This window comes from Leopardus geoffroyi, chromosome D1 (assembly GCF_018350155.1).
Source record: "Leopardus geoffroyi isolate Oge1 chromosome D1, O.geoffroyi_Oge1_pat1.0, whole genome shotgun sequence".
In the NCBI taxonomy this organism is placed as follows: Eukaryota; Metazoa; Chordata; class Mammalia; order Carnivora; family Felidae; genus Leopardus; species Leopardus geoffroyi.
In genome coordinates, this window is record NC_059329.1 from 26558844 (window position 1) to 26585509 (window position 26666).

A 26666-nucleotide genomic window follows, 5' to 3' on the forward strand; every position below is an offset into this window, starting at 1 on the left:
TCTTGGTTCTGGATCTGGTTTTTTCTTTTTTTAAAAAAACTTCCTTCAACAAATATTTATTAAACATCTACTTTGCGCCAGCACTGAAATGGTTGAAAGGATTAAGGAGATCCCTGTCCAGCAAGGAATTCAGTCTAATGGCGAAGATATGAAAGCGTTTACATACAGGGTGACTGGTGCCCTAAGGGGTAAGTACAACTACAAGGGAGGGGAGAAGATGGGGAATTTGCCCTGTAGAAAAAAAAAAAGCACATTCCAGGCACAGAGAATAGGATGCACAAAGGCCACAAAATCACAAAGGAACATGGAGAGTTGGTAAAGTTCTACAAATGGATAAAAGTGGCCTAGGCCAACTCTGAAAGGTCTTCCAGACCAAGTACCGTTGGTTTGCACAACACTTTCCACACTCTGAAATGCACTGTATCCCACCTGATTCGCACAACCATCTGTAATGGAAGCCACGTTAGGTTCTTCAGAGAAGTGGATTAGCCAAAGGTCACACAGCTACCAAGTTGGGAAGCCAGCCTTCAGGACTCAAAAGCCAGCTTCCTTCCTGCTACTTCCCACAAATGCGGTAGAGATCTTTTACACAAAGCACCGGGTGCTCTCTGGAAGAAATGCTGTACTTAAGTGAAAGCTGACCTCCCACGGTTAGCCAGCCTTTCAATGCTGAAGTCACACGTCAGAGGTTAAGAATGAGCTACTTGAAAATATAGTTATGAGAAGAGAACCTGTGGTCCCCTTTCAGGGTCTACTTTCATTGGCCTGCTAACTAGGAAACCAAACTTTCATTCAACAAGTACTGAAGGATCTATTAGGAGCAATTAATTTAAAACATATTCTTTCTTTAGAGACTGGAGGTGGGTATAAGGAACCTATTCCCAGTTTTACTTTCATAGTAAAGATCTCTATTTTAGGTTTGAAGGGTGGGGGAAGTGCACCACACTCTAAGGAAATGTAGTATTTTCTCCAGAGCAAGCAGTTGAGGTGTGAAGACCAGATATACAATATTGCAACTTACTGTAAAATCCCTTTCACTACAGCAGTTTGGGGTACCTTCATGGAATTGGTCGACCCTGGAGAAAAACATTCTTAGATGGGTTTACAATACAAACCCATCACAAACAATGCTATTCACCGAATCCGGTCTTAGACATGTGGTCTGACCACTTTTACCAACCTCTGAACCTCAGCATCAGAGGCTCAGTGGCTGCCATGAGTTCTTCTGGACTTACTCCCCCCCAAAACAGCCACCATTGCTACCACATCTCTACAAGACCCCTGAGGTCTGTATGCACAGAACCACATTGCACAGCATGCAAATGCTGGTGACGTCACTTCAACAACTCCAGCCGGGGCTTGCCATTCCTCAGTACTCCACTGCCAGGCTGGGCAGTACCAAATCGTACTTACCAGGGAGTCAGTCCTACACTAACATCCTGAAACATCCCTGTTCCCCAAGCATGCAGACAAATGTCTGCAGGCACTCAGAGACAGGCACAGCCAGGTGACTTCAGTAAAGAAAAGTCAGTGAAGGGCTGGGGCTGAATGCCAGAGCTACCTTCATGAAATCCTTTGTTAAGTAAATTCGGAAGGGGTTTGTTTTAACCAACAATAAATACCTGAGACAGGATCCCTCAAATTTCTACCGTTTTCTCATTCAGACACTGTCACGTGGACTCTTCATGCGAAATGTGCCTCTAGGAAGCAATGATGTGTAAATATCAAAGTACTGGAGAACACAGACGTGCTCTCCTCCACTCAGCTAAAAGGCCATTTTTCACCTTCACGGCAGTCCCTACCTCTCCCCCCTTCCCAGTGGGACATCTGTGCCGGCCCCCCACTACTAGCAAAAGCTCAGTCACCTCTCCGCCAATTCGCCTCAGCTCTCTGTACCTTGGGCTTACCACCCTAGCTCCAACTGTCCCCACAGCTCAGCATGACATACAGCCATCCTCCCCTAGGAAGGCAAAAGAAAGGATACTTAAAATCAGAAGACTGGATTTATGTCTTTTTCTCTTTAACCTCAACTCAGACTCACCACTTCTCCCAGGGATGAGAAGTTAGAAGACGGTTGATGATGTCTATTTACAGAACTGCTTTAAAAATCAAATGCAAGGTCTCAAAAGCCACAAGCCACCCTGACCTTCTCTGCAATCTTCCTGATCACTCAGCTTCCACCTTGCAACCCCTCTAAACTAGACCATTGGGACCTTCTGCCCCTCAACTCCACTTCCTCACCAGACCCCATAAAAGATCATCACTGAACTTCCAGATTAAAGACACATCTTTAATAATCTGGAAACGAGAGAGAGAGGCCCTGACACTGCAGAACAGCCTTGCCATCCAACCCCTGCTCCCATACAAAAGAAGCATATATTGTTAACAACCAGTGCTTTACTTACTTACTACATTTAAAAATACTGTTCTGAGCTCTGCCACAGCTTGACGGAGGCTGAGAAATGAGAGGCAGCCAGGATTAAAGGATTTGTAAACCCCGACTGACCTCTCCTGTGACTGTGCTGCTTCGTCCGCCCAGTGGGCACACCCACTCACTCTCTCCTCTTGCCGCCTCTACTCTGGAGCAGAAGCCTGCAAAGTTTTACTTAATGGGCCTGAGGACATAAGAGACATTTTAGGCCTGAGGAGCATCTGGACTCTATGGCAACTACTCAGTTCTGCCTCCTGACTGCAAGCAGCCAAGGATAATACATAAGCAAACGGCCATGGGCTGTGTTCCAGTAAGACTTTATTTACAAAAACGGGTAGCCAGCCCCAGGGCTGTGGTTTGCAGACTCTTGCCCTGGAGCAAAGCAAAACATATAATCTCTGAACTGCAATAAAGTCTATGCCACAAGAGCAGCATGTCTGCTGGCACTTGCCCATCCTGTCCACAGGCTCTGGACTTCTGTGCGAACAGGCCTGACAAGGAGGACAAAGTCAGCAGATGAAGATACGGACCACAGTCAAGATCCTGATACCTCATCTTTATGAGGTAGTGCCAAACTAATCCCATTTCAGGGAACCCACGCTATCTCACTTATCTCGCTCCCTTGGTTTCTTACCCAGCTGACAGCCTCCCCATTGCCATGCAGCTCTCAAGTCAGCCACCAACTCACTGAGAATCCTGCTATTCTCCCATTCTGGTCAAGAGAATAATCAGTTCGGGGCAGTGGGGAGTGGGGGCTTTATAAAGCCCAGGTTTCCACTGGATAAAGACATACAACAGGTTCTTTAAAAAAATAAGTTACGTAAAAATTTCTGGACATAAAATTCCTATCCAGACCACTAGTCACAGAGAAGACCAGAAGCTAAAAAAAAAATACAATCCACATCGAGAACGAGGCTTACTAACGGTCTGCACGCTCTGCAGCTGTAAGCCTTCCCCCGGTGTCTGGCTCTCAGGAGAGAACCATGGCTCGTGTGGCACAACTATGACTTCATCCCCAAACAGAGGAGCTTCTCCTGGATCGGAGCGGAACAGCCCTTGGAGCCTGGAGGGGACTTTTCTCAGCATGCTCCACTGTGGAGTGTGGTGGCAGAATCCACGCCACTGTTGCCATCATCCCACTGCTGGCCTTCCCTTCAACAGGACAAGCTGAGAAGGACGACACAACCTCCCTGCTCCCCTCCTTTAAGCCAGAAGGGCAGCCTGGGTGTGTGCTTTCACGGACGTCATCTTTCTCTCTCTGAATCACTGCTGTTCAGGTGCCTGTTTAGGAGATGGAGCTGTGGTCACAACAACAGTAGAGACTGCTTTGGAGGAACCAGAAGCTGTTCCCTGTTGAAGATGGGATGCAGGGACAGTCTGGATGCGCACCTGTTTGCAAAGAGAGATGGTCTGGTCAACAGGCTGCAAACGAGCTCCTCGGCTGAGAGCAAACAGCAAGAGAAAAAGAGGCCTGGTAGAGCCCACCGTTTGCCTGGAACCTTACCTGTGTGGCCTGGCCTTGCTGCTGAAGCTGCTGCAACTGCTGGGCAGTGAGGAAACTAACGGGCTTGTTGCCGGCAATGAGCTTAGTCCCCGCTGGCATGGTGGTCAGGATGATATTGCGGCCCAACCCGCCGAGGCTGTGAATGGAAAGCACCAGTGAAGCATAATGACAGGCAGGGTGCTCTCTCTGGCCCAGAATGAGGCCGCATGTTTAAGGAAAACAGGAAGGTCAGCAGCACAGTGAAAATTCCTGCATTCTAGACTGAAATGGAAACCAGCTGGTGAGACCTAGCTTCTATGCTTCCCATGAAAAAAAAGCAAGCCCAAAGGCCCCCAGGGCTCTGGATACAATGACCCCGACATCCATACCTCGATCAGCAGAAATAATGGACAGGACCCCAGGAAGGTGTGTGTTTCAGACAAGAAACTCTCCCCCAAAACAGCCACCTTCCAACCATCAGACTGATTTCATCATGCCCCTTATCCTGGTTTAAGTCAAGACCAAAGGAAGGCCAGCTTCCCAAGTAAGACCTCCTGCTCAGAACACCACAACACAGGGCTCAAATGTGAAAGCGAGGCCTTCCCCAACACCCACACTGGAAACTGCCATCTGAGCCATGTCACCAGCCCTCCCCATTCCAGAATGTTATGTCGTTCCCTTCCTTGCTTTTCCTCCACAGTACACACCACCACCCCATAGGGTATTTTACTCTATAATTTCTCTCCTCACCCTACAAGGTAAGCTTGAAGATAGCACAGCTTTTTGTCTGTTTTAATCGCTTCTCTGTGTCCCTGGCACCTGATACTAGGTGTTCAATAAATACTGTTGGTGAGCACAACAAAGGAGAAATACTCAAGAAGAGCCCCAGGAAAACCAGCTGCCTCTCCACTATGTGGCAAGGAGCCACCTGGAAGCCCCACCCGCCCATCACTACAGCACTTACTTGGCTCCAAGGTTGCCTTTGATGATGGGGGCCGTGACCACACTTTTGCCCTTCATAGGCTGGCTAATAACAGAGAGAGGAACTGTGATCCGCGTAGGCAGCTTCCCCTAAAGAGAAAATGAAATCAGGTTTACAGGCTAGATAAGGAAACCCCCAAGTGTCACGTACAGGGCCATAGAACTGAGGAGTGAGCACTCAAGATATTCTCTTTTCCTGTATGCTGCAGGGTCCCGATATTTCTGAGGTGTGGGCCCAGGCTGCCCTCATAAAACTGCCAACAGGCTGTAGTTAAGAGCTCACGTACTGTATTTAGGTAGTCTCTGATCTGTGTAACAGCTCCTCGTTCACACTACCTACAAGAGCAACAACCATATAAAAGTGCTGCCAGCAGGATAAATAGGTGCACTAAATCACTAAGGAAAGCGTGTGTTCACTTGAGCACAGTAAGAGTCTGAGCTCCTTCAAGGCCAGGCTCCTCATCATCCGTGTGCCTCCCGATACCTGGCACACAGTACTGAAGGAAGTGTGATGAAGGACACAGGCACTCAGGAGTTAACAGAGTGCATAACTACTGCTTCACTGGGGCGCAGGCTCACTGGTAGGGAGCAGACAGCAGGGCACGCTAGATTAGCAACAGGTCACATTTTCCAGGTGCTTTCCGTCTCTCCCAGAGATAAGAGGTTAGTTAAGGGACATTAATAATAAACTCAACCAAGTGAAAAGTCCAACCCCAAAGCCAGTAAGGTCTAAAAGGAACAAAACAGAAGGTGACCACGCCTAGTCTTTGGGATTTCAGGATGGCAAAGATGAGCTCACTGCGTTACCTGTTTTTAGGCCACCTGCTTTTTTAACCCCTGGTTGGTAATAAAATTTATATACAGTAAAATCTTGTGTGAATCTGATTTTAAAAACAGATTCAAGAGAAGTAGTTGCTAGGATACTAAGAAAAAGCATCGACATTTCCCTTGAGCAAGCTATTGCTAAAGAAGCCGGGCCCTCGGGTGCAAAACTGTGTCACAGTTCCCCATACCAATCTCCACAGTTTACTCACAATTTGTAGTGCATCAGAAAGCACTGAAAGATGTCAACAGAAAACAGAATACCTTGAGATGGTGCCTCCAGGTGGATTTCCTGGTGGTTTTCTTAAGAATGCCTCAGTTGTGTCAAAAGTTTCAGACCACCACAACACCAACTGGAATCACCCCTTGGTGAACTAGCCTAACTAGCTGACTAGATGGAGAAAAGAATCACTGCTCACTACTTCCCACCCCCTCACATGCTTTTCAGGTTCAGGTGCCCCTGGCTACTACCTTTCTGTGTGAGGAGTTGAGAGCAAAGTAGACCAAGTAAGCACTGTTTCCTTGCTTCCTTAATTTTTGTGATATGAGAACCTAAATAAATACTTCCTTTTAAGCCGCACTGTATTTCAGAGTTTGCTGGCTGGTTGGTTTTACTAATGTTCTTCCTCCACTGCTCTGGCTTTTATCCAAATTGCTGAGGTTTTATTATACAGCCTGCTTAGGAAACGTAAAACTGTGTTTTATGCTGTCCGTATTCACCCCACTGTACAGAACAGGGCTCCTTATCCAGAAACTAAAGAGTAGAAATACACATGCACCCAGAAACACACCTATGTTGATATGGGAATTTGCTTTATGATAAATGTAGTATTTCAAGTTAGCAGGTAAGGAATAAACCAGTCAATGATGTTGGAACAAAGTAAGAGATACAAAATGAGATATCTATGACATGCCATTCACAAAATATATTTCAAATGGATTATCAATGACACCTTTTCTAAAACCCTGAAAATGTTGTGAAAATGAAGGCTGATATCTTTATAACCCTGGAGTAAGAATGGCACAAGATGCAAAACCTAAGAGCCATAACAGAAAATGTTGATAGATCTAATCAGATAAAATACCTGTAGAGCAGGCTCCATATGCAAGGTTAAAAAATAACAGGCTGGAAGAAAACATTTTCTATATGTAACAAGAATTAACATCCAGAGCCACCCAAACAACATGAAAAGCTGAATACCACAGAAGAAAAGTGGCAAAGATTTATTCTGCACTGAGAGCACATGCCAATCTCCATATGAATGGATGCCCAACTCCACTAAAGATCAGGGAAATGAAACAGAAAAAGAACTCTTTTCACCAGTAAGATGGGTACTTAAGTTAAAAAAACAAAAAAGAAAGAAAAAACCAAGATATCCAGCATTTGTTAGGATATGGGGGAAACAGGAGAGCTGCTGATGGAAGTGGAAGGTGGTAGGGCCTTTTTGGTTGCACAACTAGAGTTACCACAACCTTCAGTATGTATACCTGACCCATTCTACCTCCGCTCCAGAAATACTTTCATGTGTTTCCTCATGGCAGCACTGCTCTTAAACAGTAAAAATGTATTCTTTAACAGATGAAAGGGTAAAGCACATGCCTTCTGTGGATTATCAGGTATCATTAAAAAGAATGCCGTCAATATCCGTGTAGGATCTAGAACAATCCCCAAAACATATTTTTAAATAAATAAGGCAATCCACAGGACAGTATACAGATGAAGCTCTCTCACAGGAATTTTTGTTTAAACTGAATGTGTACACACTGTACAAAAATGCTCGGGAAAAGGACCAGAAGGATAAATGCCAAAATACTAGTAATTAGTCCTCATGAAGGAAGAAGTAGAGAGTGCTGAAAGAAATTTTATTTTTTACTCTATGTACTTCTGTACTATTTTAATCACTTACGTACACACTACTTCAGAAATTTGTTTCAAAATCAAACAAAAGAGCCTAGTAGGAAATAAGCCTGTGTGGGTCAAATGAAGTGACAGAGACAGGGTCTACATTCCATTCCTCAAAAGACAAGTTCCCCAAGCAGAAGGGCTATTCTTCCCCACTATGTTACTCACAGCCTGGGACGTGGAAACAACTGTGGTGCTGACAGGGACCTGCCGCACAGCAGAGGCTCCTGCCCCGATGCTGATGGGGGTGCTTGCAGCCCCAGAGGCCACGGCCACAGTCTTGGACACGGCAGCATTCATACTGGGCAAGGACACCGCTGAAGTATGGACAGTTCCAGACCCACTGGCCACTGAGGACCCTTGCTTGGCATGGGTCGCAACTGTGATGGTCTGGCCTGCTTTGGGGGGCATCACGCCCAGGCCCTGCACGATGCGGATCGTGGCAGCTGGTTTTGCTTCTGAAGAAGCCACTGTGTTTTTCCCCTTCTGGTCTGCCACACTCACACCAAGTGCCGGCATCAAGCGAAAAGCTGAACTGGAGGCTTCTGTTGGCTTGAGGTCAGGAGTCACTTTAACCACGGTGGTACCTGTTGGAGTGGACGAAGGGGCACTGGCCGAACTGGCCTTGGCAGGGCTATCCGTCGCGTGGACTGGATTAGAAGTGACGTGTAAGGTGGCAGAAATGCCTTTGCCCGCAGTGCCGCTTCCCGTCCCAAAGAGGTCCTGGGTCAGTTTCACTGTGGTAACCTGGGACTTGGCCAACGTGGCCATCATGTCCGGAGTGATTCGCAGAACCGTCTGGCCTTTGGCATCTGTGGTGATGGAAGAGGGTGGCAGACGCAATACGTCCTTACCCTGGATACGGAAGTTAGTGGCTGTGAGTGGAATGCTGCTGCCTGCCTGGGGCTTCACACCAAGCTGCCCAGTGATTGCCACCTGGATAGGGAAGAGACAGCACTGACAAGGGGATTCCCAGCGCTCAAATGGTTATGAGTATGATCACACAAACCTCCATTTCGTGGGTACGTGTCTTTCACGTTTTTCTAATCTTTTGTTTTGAAAACTGGTAAACATTCACAAAAGTAAAAAAGTGTAACAAATCCATGTACTACCACCCAGCTTCAAAGTTATCACTTTGCCAATCTTGTTTTATCTATCCTTCCCCACCTTTGAGGGGGGTGGGGAGGTGCTGGACAGAAGAGTTGGAATATTTTAAAGTAGGCCAATATATAGCATTTTGCCGATCAATACTTCTTTACATATTTCCAACACAGAAAAGGACTTTTTAAATTAAAAAAATAATAGTAATCACCTACACATTGGACCAGATGGACTTAACAGAGATCATGGAATATTCCATCCAAAAACAGAAGAATACACACCTTTTTTTAAGTACACGTGAAACATTTTCCAAGACAGATCACACGTCAGGCCACACTCACACAAAAAAGTCCCACCTATTATTACCCAATAATGACCTACAAGTATTATCTAATAATATATATTTGTATATCCCTAACTGTTTCAAAAATGTCTTTTATTTATAGTTGTGCCGATCTTCAATTTTGAGAGGAGTATGACACAGTGATCAAGCATGGGCTTTGGAGCCACACCAATGCCTGTGGAAGGCCAATCTCCCATGTGTAACACATGTACTCTTCTAGCCTCAGGGACTGTCTGCTGCATGAGCAGTTTCCTCCTCTCTACTGACTGCTGCCATCAGAATGCAAATGTGCTTTAACATTTCCCAACGTACACAGAAGCAGATCCTCATTTACTCCACATTCCCACCAGCCCCCATTCTCTGCTCTCTTTGAAAGTGCAATTGCTTAAAAACTGCCTCCATTCCCTGTCTCTACTTCCTCATCTTACATTCTCTTTTGAATCCATTCCCAAACCACCACCAATCCGCTGGGCCCAGTCAAGTGCACTCATTACCCATAACCAATGAGTGATCAATTTTTAGCTTCATGTCATTCACACCTTCGTATACCCGATATAGGTGCTGACTTCAACACACTTTTCTCTCAGTCTGTATTCCAGTCTCTGCACCCCAGTGTTTTCTTCTATCTCAGTAAATGATATCACAATCTACCCAATCACTCAAGCCCAAAGCTGTGGGGCACACTCAACTCCCTTGTTTCAACAGACCCCATAATCTGCCCACTGGAGAAGAATCACACTGGCTCTACCGTCAACCCCATGTCCGGAATCCCACTGCCTCTCCTACCTCTAAAGACAACGCACACAAGCCAGCACTAGTTAAGGATCTGGACCTGCTGCGACCACCTCGCCCCTGGTTTCCCTGCTTCTGCTCCTGTCCCTTGAACTCCGTCCTACGCGGCAGCCAAGGGGTTCTGTAAATGGACACTAGATCAAGTCGCTCTGGCTCACAATCTTTAAATGGCTCCCCATCACATTTAAGAGAAAATCAAAGTCCAACGTGACTTAACCACAGCTAACCTCTCAAGCAGCCTCCCCTTCTAACACTTTGACACTTGCTCACTAAGCTACATGCTTGATGGCTTTCCTGTTGTTCTTCAAGCATATTACTAACTCGTGGCACTTTCACTTACTACTCCTATGCCTAGAATGCTTTGTCCCCAGATAATCAAAATACAGCACACTAATATCATTCTTCCCCTCAGACCTTCATAGATCACCTTAGCTCAAATGGCACCCCTGTCACTCTGTAGTCCTTCCCCTGGTTACTGATGTTCATAGCTCTTCTATACCTGTCCCTGAAGTGGTTTTTGTCCCCTAGCCCCAGGAGAAGATAAGCCCACAAAGCAGGGATTCAGTCTGTGTCATACACCACCACATCCCCAATACTCTGGACAGAGCCTGGCACAAAAGAGCACTCAGTAAGTATTTAATGAAAAAAATGACAATACTTTACCATTATATGGTTCCGTTTCTTCATCTATAAAACAAGAATAACAAAAGCACCTACCCCATGGCGTTATGAGGATTAAATTATTTAATATCTATAAAATATTCAGCACAGTACAGGCACATGATAAGCACACCTATCACTGCTATTTTACCTAAAAATTCTTTGTCGTTGTTTTTACAGATTTTATTTTTAAGTAATCTCTGTACCCAATGTGGGGCTCAAACTCACATGCCTGAGATCAAGCCGCCCACTGCCTAACCATTCTTTGAAGTTCAATTATCATCTGTGCATGTTCATAACCAGGAAAATAGAAATGTATCCTACTATTATTAAAGGTAAACAGAAAGGCCAACAAAGTGTATAATGTCACACCACAAGATATTCACTAAGTAAATTCATGGGAAGTCTATTCCAAATCAAGAAGCTAAACTACTACATGCTGAATTTTTTGGAAAGAAAAAGGGGAAATCTTCAGCATCTATGAAGCCTGTACTGCTGTTGGTGGGAACTCACCACTGAAATACCCATGAACTAAAGATCAAAGGTTACAAATCATTAAGATCTCTGACTATCCTCTGCTTTGGGAAAAAGGATTTGGATCCACCCAGAGAGATTTCCACTGACCTGCTTGATAATGTTCTGTCCTGTGACATTCTGAATGACAGCAGCTGTGGAAGCACTCGGAGCAGAGCTCCCGGGAGAACTGGTGGCTGGCTTGCTCGCAGGGCTGGCTGTGGCAGGGAGACTTGTCATCGTGAGCCCTGTCCCAGGTCCAGGCCGCTGCACAGTGGCCGCTGCAGTCTGAGCTTTGACCGGCACGGTGGCCATTACTGTCTGGTTCAAGCGTGAGGTGGAGAGCTCAATTAGATACTGAGACGCAGCCGGGCACAGCGAGCCGCTTGCGGCATGTGTCACTGCCCAGGAAGTGCTCCCCCGAGACTACTTCTGCTCTATCGGTGCTTAAGGCTCACTATGCTCTAAAGTGCACATTGTAAAGTTCTTGTATCTGTGTGGAGCACCTTAATTTTCAGAAAGCTTGCACATTTAACATCCTGTTGTATTCCTACACACGGAGAACAAATATTATACCCTTTTACAGCAAAGGAAACTGAGGCAGGAAGTAAGACTCTTCTCTAAAATTACCCAACTATTAGCGGTATGGCTAAGATGACAGGCACAATGGAAAGGGCCTGAGATTTAGAATCACATTCCACCTCCATCCACCAGGATCCTGATGTTACAATCCTGGGTAAATCACTAAACTTCTCAAAAGTTCTGATTCCCAACATGTAAAATACAACGACTTAAAAACGCGTAGCCAGCTTTGAACATCAAATGAGTCGCTGTGTTAAACAGCAGCAGCAGCAATAATCTAACGCTCCTTGGTCCTTACCCACTCTGCCAACTGGACCCATCAGACCACCTTGAGGTCCAGCTCTGCCGTCCCCGTTTACCTGTGGCACAACTTTGGTCTGAGTAGCAGTGGCTGGAACGCGCATCTGTGGTCCTGCTGGCATCTGTGGCAGTGTCTGAGTCGGCCCTGCTGACTGCTGAGTAGCAGTAGGAAGGCCAGGCTGGGCCACCACCCGCACCTGGGGCAGTCCAGCCGAGCCAGAGTGGCTCACCACACGGGCAGCTGCCTGAGAATTTGGTGGAGTCTGGCTGGAAGCCGGGGAGAGCATTGTTCCTAGCTGTGGCATTGTGGGTGAAGACACCAGAAGAACACTACGAGAAAATGGGGGCAAGGGGGATGATTAAAAAATAAAGCAAGTTAAGCCATACACACAAAAGATCTCTGGAGGGAGAAAGCTGGAGAAAACAGTGAAAGAGCTTACCCTGAGCTAGATTTTGCTGGCTCTGAGACAGGAGTAGGGCCACTTTTGTTCACCGAGGACACAGGAGGAGGGGAGATCGGAGTGGCAGGCAGAGCCGGAGTGGTGGGGGTCACAGGTGTGACTGGAGTGGGAGGCATGCTGGAGTCACTGAGGCTCATCTGGCTCTGCTCAGAAGGGCCACTGCTGAGGACTTTCAATGAACTCTCCTTGCTACCAGACTTCTACAAGCAGAAGGCAGATAGTTTAGCCAAAGTCACCAAAGGATGGCATGGTTCCTGATGCAGGGAATTCAGGGAAGGCCTGGCTGCCACCATCCCTGACACCGCTAAGGCAGCTGCTCTCAGGAGGTCACTTACCACCTTGGATGGAGGCTTGGGTTTTTGCTGAAGGGCTTTTCTGGCTTTAGCTGCAGCTGCTTGTGCTTGGTGAATCCGCTCTGCAAACAAAGGTGGTTAAGTTTCAGCAACAGTTTAACCTCAGCACAGTAAGGAGGGTGGTTTCATTAAGAGCCGAGGCCTCACTGGTGGCCTCGCCAATGGGCTAAGTCTTGCCTCTATATTCCTATCCTGCCTGAACATCATCACGAAGCAGAATGGAATTGGGGCAATAACTCAGAAGCATCCCTCATCTAGTCAGAGCCTCACACACCAAATTCCTCCTCGCTCCGGTCCCGATGCAGGTAGATCCACAGCTTTCGCCCAATGTCGTATTTCACACATGGGTCTTTTTCATAATGCAGCCGATCCAGGGCTCCACTCACTACTGTGTTCACCTGAGAAGCAGAACAAAGTGGAAAAGGGACCAGTCAGACTCAGACACCAGGGAAAAACCACCGGGTGTGAGTCGCAGATCCTATCTCAGTCTGGTGGCAATACTACCAATGGCAAGATTCCTGGGAGACTGCACTGTCCCCTGAAGGAGACAGTGACCTAAGAAGCTGCAGTAGAAGCAGAAGTAAAGGGTAGAAGGAAATCTGTGCTCCACAGACTGCAAGGGTCATAGGTCATCATTGTTCACATTTCTCAGGATCTCCTTCTTTCCTCTTTTTCATTCAGTTTTAAGAAATCATTATGTTGTATATTTTCTTGTAGGTTTTCTTAAATCCATTTTGGAACAAAACATTGTCTCTTTTCCATCCTACCTGAGTGCTGGTGACATCTGGTGCCAGAAACTGGGAGTCCTTGAGCAGCTCACAAATCTCGGCCCTGGTACCTTCCCCATTAGGCAGCCGGGCCGCAGCATCTCGAACTGAGGACATCAGAAAATGGAAAGTCGAAGAGTCAAGCAGGGCTGCCACTGAGGAGCATTGTCCCTCTACCTGCTCTTGTGGGGAGCTCACTGAGGTGTCTCTCTGCCTTAGTCAGACTCAGCACTAGATGGACCTTGCCCTCTGGAGACAGTGTCCTACACTTCAGACACCCTGAGCCAAAACTGAGGTCTGTGAACTTAGGTGAGGAAAAAAGTTATATATCTGACTAAAATTTAGCATTTCCTTCAATTATGAGCAATGGTAACAAACTTTATATTGGCAGTAGTGTGATATTGCGACAGAAATCAGGTATTTTCGTATCACACACATCACAGCTACTGTAGACAACTCACGATACGATTTCCACTCATCGCTATTCGGAAATTATAGGAGCTAAGTGACCTGCTACTAAAGGCTATCATTTAATAACATAAAAAACACATATATTTCTGCACCATAAATTTAAGATTTTGATAAATATTTTAATAGGACTGGTTTCTTTTAGAACTCTTAAGTATTTTATTCATTTAAAGACAAAATCCTGGGGCACCTGGGTGGCTCAGTTGATTGAACGTCCAACTTCAGCTCCGGTCATGATCTCACAGTTCATGAGTTCAAGCCCTGCATGAGGCTTTGTGTTGACAGCTCAGGGCCTGGAGCCTGCTTCGGATTCTCCCTCTCTCTCTCTCTCTGCCCCTTCCCCACCTGCACTCACTCTCTCAAAAATAAACATTAAAAAAAAAAAAAAAAGACAAAATCCTGGGGTACCTGGCTGGCTCAGTCAGTAAAGCATGCAACTGTTGATCTTGGGGTTGTGAGTTTGAGTCCCATGTTGGGTATATAGATTAAAAATAAAATCTTTAAAAAAATAAAAAATATAAATAAATAACAATAAATAAGGACAAAATCCTGAGACAGAGTCTGCAGGACTCACCAGACTGCCAAAGAGCTTCATGGAACAAAAAAAGGTTAAACGTTTTATCTTTAAAACAATCCATCTAGGGGCGCCTGGGTGGCTCAGTCAGTTGAGCATCCGACTTCGGCTCAGGTCATGATCTCGTGGTCTGTGAGTTAGAGCCCCGCATCAGGCTCTGTGCTGACAGCTCAGAGCCTGGAGCCTATTTCAGATTTTGTGTCTCCCTCTCTCTCTACCCCTCCCCCGCTCATGCTCTGTCTCTCTCTCTCTGTCAAAAATAAATAAACATAAAAAAAAATTTTTAAAGAATCTGTCTAGGGGCACCTGGGTGGCTCAGTCGGTTAAGTGTCTGACTCTTGATCTTGCTTCAGGTCATGATCTCACGGTTAGTGAGATCAAGCCCCGAGTCGGACTCTAAGCTGACAATGCAGAGCCTGCTTAGGATTCTCTCTCTCCCTCTCTCTGCCCCTTCCCCACGCATGTGCTCTCTCAAAGAATTAATAAACTTAATATATATACATATATATATATATATATATATATATATGTAAAAGGAAAAATAAATCTCTTCTGCTAAATATCCATTCAAAAACAATAAAAAATAAAATGAAAGAATCAGCCTGGAGGTAGCAAATTCCATATTTATGCAGTTGGCTGGTCTGTAAAAAATTCCTGAATGAAAGTAAACGTGAGCCCAAGACATCAGGGAAGAAACTGATTCCTGGCATTAATCTCTGGGGGTAGAATCCCCCTTCATGTCCCAAACTCCAAGGCCTTGTAAAACTACATTTGACCCTCGAAGCCCTTCCAGGGATTGGGAGAGACAGCTGATGACAGAAACAAATAGATGGCACATACCAAGAGACAGGATGGTAACGTAGGCAGGACGGTCAGAGCGCAGCAGGGAGTGCTCCCGAGCCTTGTTGAGCGAGGTTTCCTTGTCAAAAACACCCTTCACAGGCCCCACTACAGACTCAAAGCCATGCATGCGAAAGGTGAATGCCTTATGGGGCTGGCTGTATCTGTAACGCTCCTAACAAGAGAAAAGGAACAAGGCACCTAAGTCAGAATTAGTGGGGTTCTTTCTAACACTCTCAAACAGTAGGAGATCAACCCGGAGAGACTAATGGGAACAGGCTATTCCACTAGGAATACTGAGCCAACCAGAGTGGAAATAGGTGGTCTCCAAAGCCATAGTCATTACCAAAGGGATTGAGAGATAAATGTAAATTTATTTTGCTAACTGGAAGAAAAACCCATCAAAACATTTCTTACTCCCTTTCCTCACACCATTTCCACCCCCCAGCAAACAATCTCAACCAACAGAATGTCTAAGGTTAAGGGTATGAATTCCCTCTAAGAATTTGGACTCCAAGAAGATCGGGCTCAGAGCTTTTTCAGCATGGCCACACAGATGCAGAGATTTTCACTGGGTTCTAGGTATTTCTTACCTGTTCCTGAAAAACTCGTTTCTCCTCCCCCGTGCTGGGCCGCACCACATAGTCAGTTCTTCTGGAACATAAAGAATTTTGTATCCATCACCCCTTCTCCAGCACCCAGAACCATTCCTTTGCACCATGAAAAAAATGTCCCTTCATTAGTAGTCTGTTCCCACAAAGGTCAAAAGTTGACTTTCCAGATCCTACCAAGTAACTCCTGTATTTCCAAAAATTACTTGAGTCTTAGAAATCCAGAAAAGTACTAGGTAGTGAGACTGACGTTTTTACCTGTTTTCAGTACTGTTGCTAAGCCCCATGTAATGACAACAAAAAAATTCAGCCTTAGAGGAACAAAAGACTTCATATTTGTAATATGACAATGGTGGTTTTTCTGCTTCCAAGAGACAATGAGTTCTATACCCCTGTTACATAAACAGTTCTGTCACATTCAGGCTGGCCCTCCATGCTGGCATTCAGGAATCTAAAGAACCAAACCACAGCATCAAAGCAATATAATACTTAGAAATAAATTCAACCAAGGAGGTGAAAGATGTGTACACTAAAAACTGTAAGACTCTGATTAAAGAAACTGAAGAAAACACAAATAAATGAAAAGATAGTCTATGTTCACGAACTGGAAAAATAATGTTAAAATGTCCATACAACCCAAAATCACCTATAGATTCAACGTAATCAAAATATCAATGCCATTTTTCACAGAAACAGAAAAAAAAATCCTAAAATTTATATGCAACCACAAAGAACCTCGAATAGTCAATGCAATCCTGAGAAAGAACAACAAAGTGGGAAGCATCACATATGAAGACTTCAAGCTTTATTACAAAGTTATAATAGTCAAAATAGTACACTGCTGGCATAAAAACAGCCACATAAGCCAATGGAACAGAATCAAAAGACCAGAAATAAACCATTTTGTGTATGGTCAAACCACTGGCTCCATATTTGACAATGGAGCCAAGAACACTCAATGGGGAAAAGACAGTCTCTTAAATAGTATTGGGAAAACTGGATATCCACATGGGAAAGAATGAATTTGGACCCCATCTTATACCACTCACAAAAATCAACTCAAAATGGATTAAAGACTTAACTATAACACCTGAAATTGTACAACTCCTAGATGAAAACATATGAAAGAGGTTCTTGGACACTGATCTTGGCAATACTTTTCTGGACATGACACCAAAATCATAAGCAACAAAAGCAAAAATCAACAAGTGATACTACATCACATAAAATCTTCTGCACAGCAAAGAAAACAAAATGAAAAAGCAAATGGGAGGAAATATTTGCATATCTACATGTATCAAAACCACAATAAGAGATCAACTCACACATGTTAGAATAGTTATTACCAAAAAGATAAAAAAACAACAAATGTTAGCAAGAATATAGAGAAAAGAGAACTGCTGTGTACTGCTAGTAGGAATGTTAAACTGCTTCAGCTACTACAGAAAGCATATGGAGATTCCTTAAAAAATTAGAACTATCATATGATCCAACAACCCCACTTCTGGGTGCACTTCCAAAGGAAATGAAATCTCGAAAAGAGATGTGCACCCTTATTTACAGCATTATGTACAAGAGCCACAACACAGAAACAACCGAACTGCCTATCAGTCAATGAACATATATATTCCTTAAGACACCATATGATTCAACCATAAAAAAGGAAATCTTGCCATTTGCAACAATATGGATGGCCCTTGAGGGCATTATGCTAAGTGAAATAAGTCAGTCAGAGAAGACAAATACTGTACGATCTCACATATGTGGAATCTAAAAAAAGCCGCACTGACAAAAATAGAGAGTAGAATGGTAGTTATCAAGGGCTGGAGGATGGGGGAAATGAGTAGAGGCAGCTCAAAGGGTACAAACTTCCAGTTAGAAAACGAGTAAGTTCTGGGGATCGAATGCACAGCATGATGACTACAGTTACCAATACTGGTTCACATACTAAGAAGAGAGATCTTAAATGTTCTCACCACAAAAAAAAAGAATGGATAATTATGTGAGATAATAAATGCAACTATTATGGTAATCATTTCATAATATATGCATGCATCAAATCAATTATGTTGTACATCTCAAACTTAAACAATATTATATGTCAACTGTATCTCAACGAGGCTGGGGGTAACAAAAGGGACCACACCAGATTGTAAACAGTCACATGACATGATGTAATATAAAGAGCTCAGGATTAGAGGTCAAGAGACTTAAATTCTAGTCCTGTCACTAACCTTCAGGAAGTCACTTGAACTCATGACTCAATTTCTTCATAGGTAAAATGAGAAAGACAGATTAGATGAATCCTTCTCAAATGGGAACTGAAGGAGAATTTGGGGAAAAGAGTAAGCCCTCCTACAAGATAGATTACATCCACCTCAAAGACTCCACTATGCAGTCCTCCCCCAATTCAGAATCCTCTGCTCAGAAAGCCACTCTTACCGATGGGAATGTGCTGCCCTTCTCAGGTATGTTAAGGCAGGTAAGAACAGTGGACTCCTAGGATCTTTAAAGTCCACTACGGCTCTAACATGCTAAGAAATGTCAGCAAAACCACGGCAGTACCTTAAACTATAATTTCATGGAAAACCACCCACCATTAAAGTATTATACTCACACCCGAGGAACAGGTGTTGTGGCATCTGAGCTGTCTTCATTTTCTTGCTGGAGAAAAGGAAAACAGGAACAGGTAAATGGACTAAAGAATTCTGGCTAATTTAAGGGCTCTGGAAACCCAGTAAGAAAGATCTGGTATTCCTTTTTTAATTTTTTATTTATTTTGAGAGACAGTGAGAACACTTGCGTGCACTAGTAGGGAAGGGGTAGAAAGAGGAAGAGAGAGAATATCCCAAGCAGGCTCCTGCTTGAGATGGGGCTTGCTCCCACAAACTGTGAGATCATGACCTGAGCTGAAATCAATAGCCAGTTGCTTAACTGACTGAGCCACCAAGGCGCCCCAGATCTGGTATTTCTTTAATACCTTACCTTACAGAAAGCCTGGTCTTTGGTTTCTAGCCATAGTTGGAAGAGTGCAGCTAATTCCTTTTCATTATCTTGGGACTGGCCTATCAGAAAAACAAAAAGGCAAAATAATAATAATAATAAAACAATCTAAAGTGTTACTGTACACATACTATCCCCTCAGCAGGTACTGCCCTCCCATTCACTCTCTGCCTGGACCACCACTTCCGGATGTTCCCTAAATAAATCACTCATTCCCTAGGGATTTGCTGAGTAACCACTGTGCACCAGGCACTGCATGGGCTAGGGTTATTCCGTGAACTCAGTCTCTGTTCTCATGGAGTTTACAGTCAAGTGACACAAGAATACATATTAATAAAACCTCAAAGTGGTAGGTTCACAAAGGATATTATGGAAGCTTACCCTAGAAAAGTTACCTTATCATGGTGGGGGGTGGGGGTCAGAAAAGGCTTCTTCTCATTAGTGGGTCACCAGAGACATTTTGGCAACCGGCACAGCAGTAAGAAGGCCCCCAGGCAGGAGAAAAGCTTGAACCCCTTGACCTTCCTTAGAGAGACGAGCACTCACGACAGCTTGTGGGAAGAATACAGCCCCCGGGGCCCTACCCTTCTCGGAGGCAGCTGAGATGACACTTCTGAGGACTCTTACATGCTTTCACTAGACAATGTGCGGTACCGCCATCCCCAGAATGTGCTGAACTTCCTTATCCTGGGAAGATTCCTCGTACTCTGCTCTGTCCTCTAGAAATGCTTCTTCATAATCAGTTTCCCTATAGCCTTAATCCTGTTCCCGCATCGCTCCCTCCACATCTTTGCCTGGTGTGAAGTCGGCCTCTCCCCAGTCCTTCAACCTTCAGGTGTGCCAGCTGCCTATCCTCTCACAGCCACGCCCTTCAGAGTGGAGCTCCTCCTTCCATCCCATCACTGATGCCAAACTATTTCCCCCCAGCTCTTCTGGAAAATCAAAATAAAACAAATGCCTGGTACCTAAGGATCTTAGCACCCACCTGTTCCACCCTGTCCCCTGCTCCTCTCAGCTACTTACCTAGTCATTCCTCACGGGGAGCTCTGGCTCACCAGTCTACTCCCTGCCACACTGTGCAACTGGCACATCCATACAGATGGTACAGCCAATGTCCAAACCCCTTGGTTCTGTCCTCACGACCTCCTCCCTCCACTCCACCCCAGCCACTCACTCCCACAATCACAACTGGATGTAGTCATTAGCTAAAACTGCCACATCCTCAACATGACTAATCCAGTGCCCCTCAACCCTGGCTACATACACACAGGAATCACCTGGGAACTTTTAAAAATACTAAGGCTCAGGTCCCACACAAGTCTATGGGTAAGACCTAGGGCATCAGTGTTTTTAAAAAGTTCCAAGCGCTTGCCAGACACAGCCAGAGCTGACAGCCTTTATGCTAATTCACACCTTCTGCCCCCAGACCACAGTCATCCAGAACCCTTGCTTGCTTCCCTTCTCCCACCAAAACAGCACTGTGACTCAACAGGGCTGCCAGTCCACTGACACCTGCACTTCTCCAAGCCCCCTTCTGTCACATTTCCCTCCCTACTGGGTTCCATCCGTGTCCATCACTTCAATGGCAATCTTACCAATATAGTAATACCTGCTAACCACTGCTCCTGTATCTACATCATTCCAATCCCACAAAACTCACAATCTCAACTGCCCACGTTCTCCATGCTTCATCTCAGAGAGCTGAGGGCTGCCAAAGAAAAAACACACAAAAGGGCAAAAAATACCACTATAAATGCCCAATGAGCAGCCTCAACGGACCCTCAATGCTGTCTGGCAATCTAACATAACCTCTGGTGCATTATGGTCACCAAACTGGCCGCCGGTTTTATCTGGTCCATGAACTTAAAATCCTTATTATCTCGTCCTAGACAGTCTGCCACCCTGGGCATAAGTACCCCTCCAGGCTGACTTCAAGCCACCAGCCCTACAGAGCCAGACAGAGCTGCAGTCAACTATCATGGGTCACCTTCAGCTCCCCACTGTCCTTGATGCCCATCATCCTGACAAAGAATCATTTTTACAAGAAATTCACCATTTCTTCTATGTCCACAGATCCGTGAGCTTTATCTTACTGAAACTTTTAGGACCAATCAAAACTAATTACCACTTCCCACTTCCTGACTCTGTCCTCCCCTGGTTTCCAAGATTCAACTATCTCATGGTTTCCCCCTAAGTCTGTAGTCACTTCTCCATAGGCACTTCTGCTCAGCCTGCTCTGCCTTGGAACTTCTCCAAGGCCCTCTTTTCTCCTCACTTCATGCTTCCTCCCTATGCCTTGGCTTCAATTCCTGCAGACATGCCAACAACTCTCTGCCTTAACTCTCCCATCTGGATTCTAAATCCACACACCCCACTGCTTACTCAACATCAACACTTAAAATACCTCAAAGGCAGCTCACACTCAGCATGTCCAAAACTAAACTCAAGATCTTCACCCTCACCTGAGGCAAGACGTCCTCCACAGCTGCCTACCTCAGTGAATGACATCTTCACCACTAGGCACAAATCTAGCAGGAAATGATGCCTGACGGCACTCTCCCTTCACTCCCCACAGCCAGTCATAACCAAGTCCTGTGGCTTTTACCACCTAGAACTTTCTCAAATTGGTCCATTCTCTCTCCTCAGGTCCAGACTATCATGCTCTCTATGTGGGCTCATGCAATCTTTTCGAATTGAATCTTCCCTAGCGCCACAAAACCATACTGCTTCCTCCATATGGAATGTTCTTCCCCGCAGCCTGCCTACCTCCCTCTTAGTCATCATTACTGTCTCTGCTGAAATGTTCTTTCCTCAGGAAGGTCCTCCCAACTCTGCAGAATATACCAACACCTCAACATAAACTTCCATCCTTTCTGGTACTTTCCCCTTCCAGAATGTATATATTTATTATTTCATCTGAATGAACGTTCATTATATACTCCAGCACCTAACACAATGCCTGACACCTGAAAGCTAAATACACATTGTAAGAAATAAATGGATCTAGTGAGTTCACAACCTTCTCTCCATCTCTTTCTTCACAGACCACTCAAGAGGGTAAAGAGAAAGGTCTGTGAATTTCAGCAGAAAATCAACACAGAATTTTCCTCTTACCAGGGTCATAACTGTCACCAAGTTACTTCAGGTGCATGATACTACAACTTAGTAAGTGGGACTTTGTAGATTTAAAACAAAAATAAGAATCCCAATCCTTGGAAATAGTTTATTCAGGGCTAACCAACATCTTTTTTTGTTTTTCAATGTTTATTTTTGACAGAGACAGACAGAATACGAGCAGGGGAGAGGCAGACAGAGAGGGAGACACAAAAACTGAAACAGGCTCCAGGCTCTGAGCTGTCAGCACAGAGCCTGACACGGGTCTTGAACCCACGAACCGTGAGATCATGACCTGAGCCGAAGTCAGACACTTAACCGACTGTGCCACCCAGGCACCCCAACGGCTGTCCAACATCTTACTGCACATTATCCTCAACAGCAAAGCCCATTGTTAGGAAAGAAAAACAGTATACTATTACACATTAATCTAAAACCATAGGTACAATTAATTCAAATGTGGGTGCTACTGTAAATACCCCTGCAGATTTAAATTCACAAGTACCAGGATGCATTGTAATAGAAGGGCTGTCCCACCCCTGCTGGGGTAAGCCAAAATCCAATACAGCAGTAAAACTTAGTGTGAGATACTAAAGAGGTCATGAAGGATTTTTTTACTGAGCAAAACAGGCTTAATATTGCTGTTTTCAAGATTCTACTGGACTGTATTGACTGGAAGACAAAAGAGGCTGAGCAGAGAAAGTGAGAGAATGAAAACCTACTGCTATGGATAGGCAGTATGAATTACTTACCAAGCAATTTCCACTGCTGGGTTTTCTCTTTGAATTCAACAAACGGAGAAAAACTGGAAGGTACAGCTGCAAGAAATGAATCACATGAACAAGAACACAGGTCAGAGAGAGCACTAAACTCAGAATAATTACCATCCCTGACCTCTGAGATAATTTTTGAATGTATGATAGTGTATCAGGACAGCAGAGACCCCCCAAGGTACAGCATTATGCAAAGCCATAATGGATTGAACCAGGAAGCCTACAGTTTACCAGGAGAATGAAATAAACAAAGAGGGAAAAAAATACTTGACTCTAAAGAAAGAAGTACCTTACCACGACTTTCTCCAGCAAGATACTGCAGGGCTGGTAACACCAACTCTGCCCAGTTGGGGGCCGCAGAGAACCAGCTATTGAGGGAGCTGGCTGGAGAGGACTGCCAATCCAAAACCCGTTCCTCCAGCTAAGGGAAAGTAAAGGCAGAACTCAGTTACAGTTCTACTCTACACCAGCAATTCCAGAGATGTGCCAGAACAAGCCAGAGTATATTTGCAAGTCACAAAGCAAGTTAACTGCAGAGCTTTGGGAGGAATCCAGAATTATTCTTCTCTAGCTTGAGACCGTTAAAGTTTTCCACAATTCAAAAACTCTGACGTACACCTGATTTTTCCAAAACTCTTACCATAGGAAGGCTAGCCTGCCCCTCCAGCAACAAGATCTCTAATAGCAAAGAGAAGAAACTGGAAGATATTTCATTGATTCCAAGGCAAGGCTTGAGATCTTCAAGAGGCCTAACAAAGGAAAAAATATGTAAGAACAACCAAAAAGATGAAGACAACATCCCCAGATGGTTTAGGCCCTCTAAACCTAACAGTCATAGAAAAGTTCAGTAAGGGACCACACTATACAAATTCCCTAGCAGGTCCCCTGGGACTCAGGTCTTTTGTGGTGTGTGTGTGTGTGTGTGTGTGTGTGTGTGTGTGTGTGTGTGTTTACACAGATTCAACATATACCAGCTCATTCCACATGAGCACTAGGTACACTCCCCAGGTTAACCTTTCACCCTTGAGCAGGTTATGTGTTGTTCACTTACTCCTCCTTGATAGCAGGTATAGCCAGCGGAGAAGGGGCCTGTGAGAGAGGTGGGATCCCGTCAGCACTGCTTAAGGGTTCAGCCAAGTCCTCTGCCTCTGATTTGATCAGTTTTATTTTCTTCTTCTTCTTCTCCTCTTTTTCCTTAACCTTTTTTTTAAGGACAGCCAAGTCATATAGGGCTGGGAAGAAAAGGCAACAAAAATCAGAGAACTGCATTTTGTACATCAGGAAGGGAGGGGTGTTATCTGCATGTTATTTTCCCAACACCCACCAGTAGAAGAAAGGAAAGTCTTAGTACTAAGACATTTACTTGTTTTTGTTTTGTTTTTTAACCAAACCTAGTGAGAGATTTTACAGGTTATAAAGGTTTACAGGTTAGTTTTAGCACCTATTAAAGAGACAAAGATCTACTGTACTGATTTTATATTCATTTCCACCTATAAATCCACAAGATGCAATGATAAAAACAAAGGTTATCAGCAAGAAGGAAAGCTGTAGTTTCATTTATTTTTGCCACATGTAAGTAGTCTACGTAACATAACACCACAGTCAGATAATGACTACCTACAGAGGATATCAATTACCTGCTAGAGAGCCCTTCCTGCCAGCATTTACTCGAGTCATGATGTCATTGAGGGTCAGGTCCCCTGTCAAAAGGTCCGGATGATCCTGGATGTGATATTCAGAGATTTGTTATAGAGGCCCAAATAAGGAGCTAAAACTGCCAATGATTTTGCCAATTTACCTAACAGATACAATCAGATATTGGGTGCACTTGAGGAAATCATGCTGAATCAAAAAATGTATGGAGATTAAAACTACTGCCCTGCGTAATGGGGCACAGAACTCAGTTCCAACCTTTCTACTACATAGCATCTAGTTTATAAAGCTCTTTTGCATTCCTTATGTTATGTGCTCTTCAAACAGTCATGTTAAGTATCACTGTACTTTACAGTCTGAGAATGGGGTTCAGAGAAGTTAAGGGATTTGCTGACTTCCAGGGTGTGACACTTCCCATCTCACCTTAGATGGCCTACCTTTTCTTCCTCCCCTCAAGCCAGATGGACTGGCTTGATTGCCCTGGCATTACCCTGATTCGGTCAAAGTGAAGGAACAGAAAGAGTAAAAAGTGAGAAGAGCACAGGATTTGACCCCTGACTTCCTAGCCAAAGGGGCAACGACAAGCCCCTTAACCTCTCTGAACACAGGTAAAACGGACATAACGATCCATGTACCAGTCTTGCTGTAAAGATGAAATCAGACGCTATGTTAGGCATCTGTCTTCCTCCTATCTTTGCTGTTAACTAGCCTCTACTGTTGCTCCTGTCCCCCAACAGTGACAGAAAAGGAAGCATAAATAATGATATTGTCACTACCTTCATCTTTCAATAGCCAATCCAAAAACATTAGACCGAAAACCTCTAACAACCACCCCACCCAATCTTACTGGTTGATGTTTCCGCTTCTCATGGTGCTTCTTTAACATTATCTTCAGGTCACTGTCCCCCAGTTCTATTTTATCTGAGAGAAAATGAACCAAACCACATGGACTAGGTCATTCACTAACATGATGCTCAAATTCAAATCTTTCTGGCCACTTGTGATACTCAAATATAACATGTTTCTCCATGTTTCCCTTCTGAGTCCTGTGTACTACAAGCCCAAACAATCTTGAAACAGTCACAGGATCAACTCTTCAGCTTTTCACTACCTCAATCAAGAACAACGACCTCAGTTACTTAGCTGCTCCAAAACACACCAAAAATTAACATTCTTCTTTGATTCCTACCCCAATTAAAAATTCCTCTCTCTATCGCTTCTCGGCCTTTTGGCTAAGATCAAGTGTAAAAATTCCTCTCTCATTTCACAGATATTCTAAGAAACTGCTATAGCTCTGGTTACCCCTCTTGTTCTATTACTGAACTGCTCCTAAGTACTATTTTAAGAATCTACTTTCTTTAGCCAAAAATACCAGCTGATCAGCAACTAAGGAAAAGTTTCTAAACAAAGGAAGAAAGGAAGGCCTACCTAACTTGTAAAAAAGTGGAACTGTACAAAAACTTCTCTCAATGTCCTACTTCTAGAGAGCACTGCTTCAATTCCCTGGCAGGTAAGAATCTAGCGCCCACCTCTATCTAAGGGAGTTCTCAGATCTACATCCTGATCTCCCAAAACATCCACGGCATCACTCAGTTCTCACCTGCAGTTTTCATATCCGTGGTTGAAAGCGTGGGCACCACCCTCAGGGGCACCGCAGGGCTAGGAGAACGCGCTGGAGAGCTCGGAAGCCATGAGCTGAGATCTTCAAAAGAAAATTTTTCTTGTAAATCCAACGTGGCTGTGGACTCCAATAGGGGAGATTGGGTAAGTGGCCATTTGGGTTCAACAAGGCTAAGCCAACAACATGGAGGCCAGGGTTCCACCATTCCTTTCTGACCCTTCTCCAGACGAACTGGAGCACACTTAGGTCATTTAAACGGCTCTTCCAGGAAGAGAGACTTCAACAGAGTGATGGGGTCGCATTGCAGCAGGCCAACAGTCACTACTACTCTCCTGTAAGGGGAAAAGCAGTTCTCTCAAGTGGCACAATAGGACCAGACAGGCCTACTGTGGAGAGCCCTGCTGTGCAGGGATTCATCTCATCTAAGCTCAAATGCCACTTAAGTATCAATGCTAAAAAAGGTATGCACTCACACCCCATCTACCAGGAACATCTCGGTGCCCAAAGACTAAGCGGT

At 44.6% G+C, this 26666-nt stretch overlaps 1 protein-coding gene across 4 annotated transcripts in view; it reads right to left on the reverse strand.

The window, feature by feature from the left end:
* Positions 1-2732: 2732 nt before the first annotated feature.
* NFRKB (nuclear factor related to kappaB binding protein) overlaps positions 2733-26666 on the reverse strand; it is a 39709-nt gene continuing 15775 nt past the window's right edge. Inside the window, exons 7-27 of one of the 4 annotated variants that reach the window (XM_045483469.1) lie at positions 26129-26266; positions 25376-25449; positions 24513-24597; positions 23927-24107; positions 23516-23624; positions 23170-23296; positions 22855-22920; positions 18971-19050; positions 18603-18649; positions 15968-16028; positions 15375-15549; positions 13493-13599; positions 13000-13123; positions 12708-12787; positions 12352-12572; positions 11971-12241; positions 11141-11350; positions 7789-8556; positions 4879-4985; positions 3936-4071; positions 2733-3820 (exon numbers count right to left, since the gene is read on the reverse strand). In XM_045483469.1, coding sequence (XP_045339425.1) covers positions 3695-3820; positions 3936-4071; positions 4879-4985; positions 7789-8556; positions 11141-11350; positions 11971-12241; positions 12352-12572; positions 12708-12787; positions 13000-13123; positions 13493-13599; positions 15375-15549; positions 15968-16028; positions 18603-18649; positions 18971-19050; positions 22855-22920; positions 23170-23296; positions 23516-23624; positions 23927-24107; positions 24513-24597; positions 25376-25449; positions 26129-26266 — 3293 coding nt within the window. In that variant the 3' untranslated portion in view covers positions 2733-3694. The remainder of the gene's footprint in view (positions 3821-3935; positions 4072-4878; positions 4986-7788; positions 8557-11140; positions 11351-11970; positions 12242-12351; positions 12573-12707; positions 12788-12999; positions 13124-13492; positions 13600-15374; positions 15550-15967; positions 16029-18602; positions 18650-18970; positions 19051-22854; positions 22921-23169; positions 23297-23515; positions 23625-23926; positions 24108-24512; positions 24598-25375; positions 25450-26128; positions 26267-26666) is intronic. The other 3 variants (XM_045483468.1, XM_045483466.1, XM_045483465.1) reach the window with 3 other exon arrangements.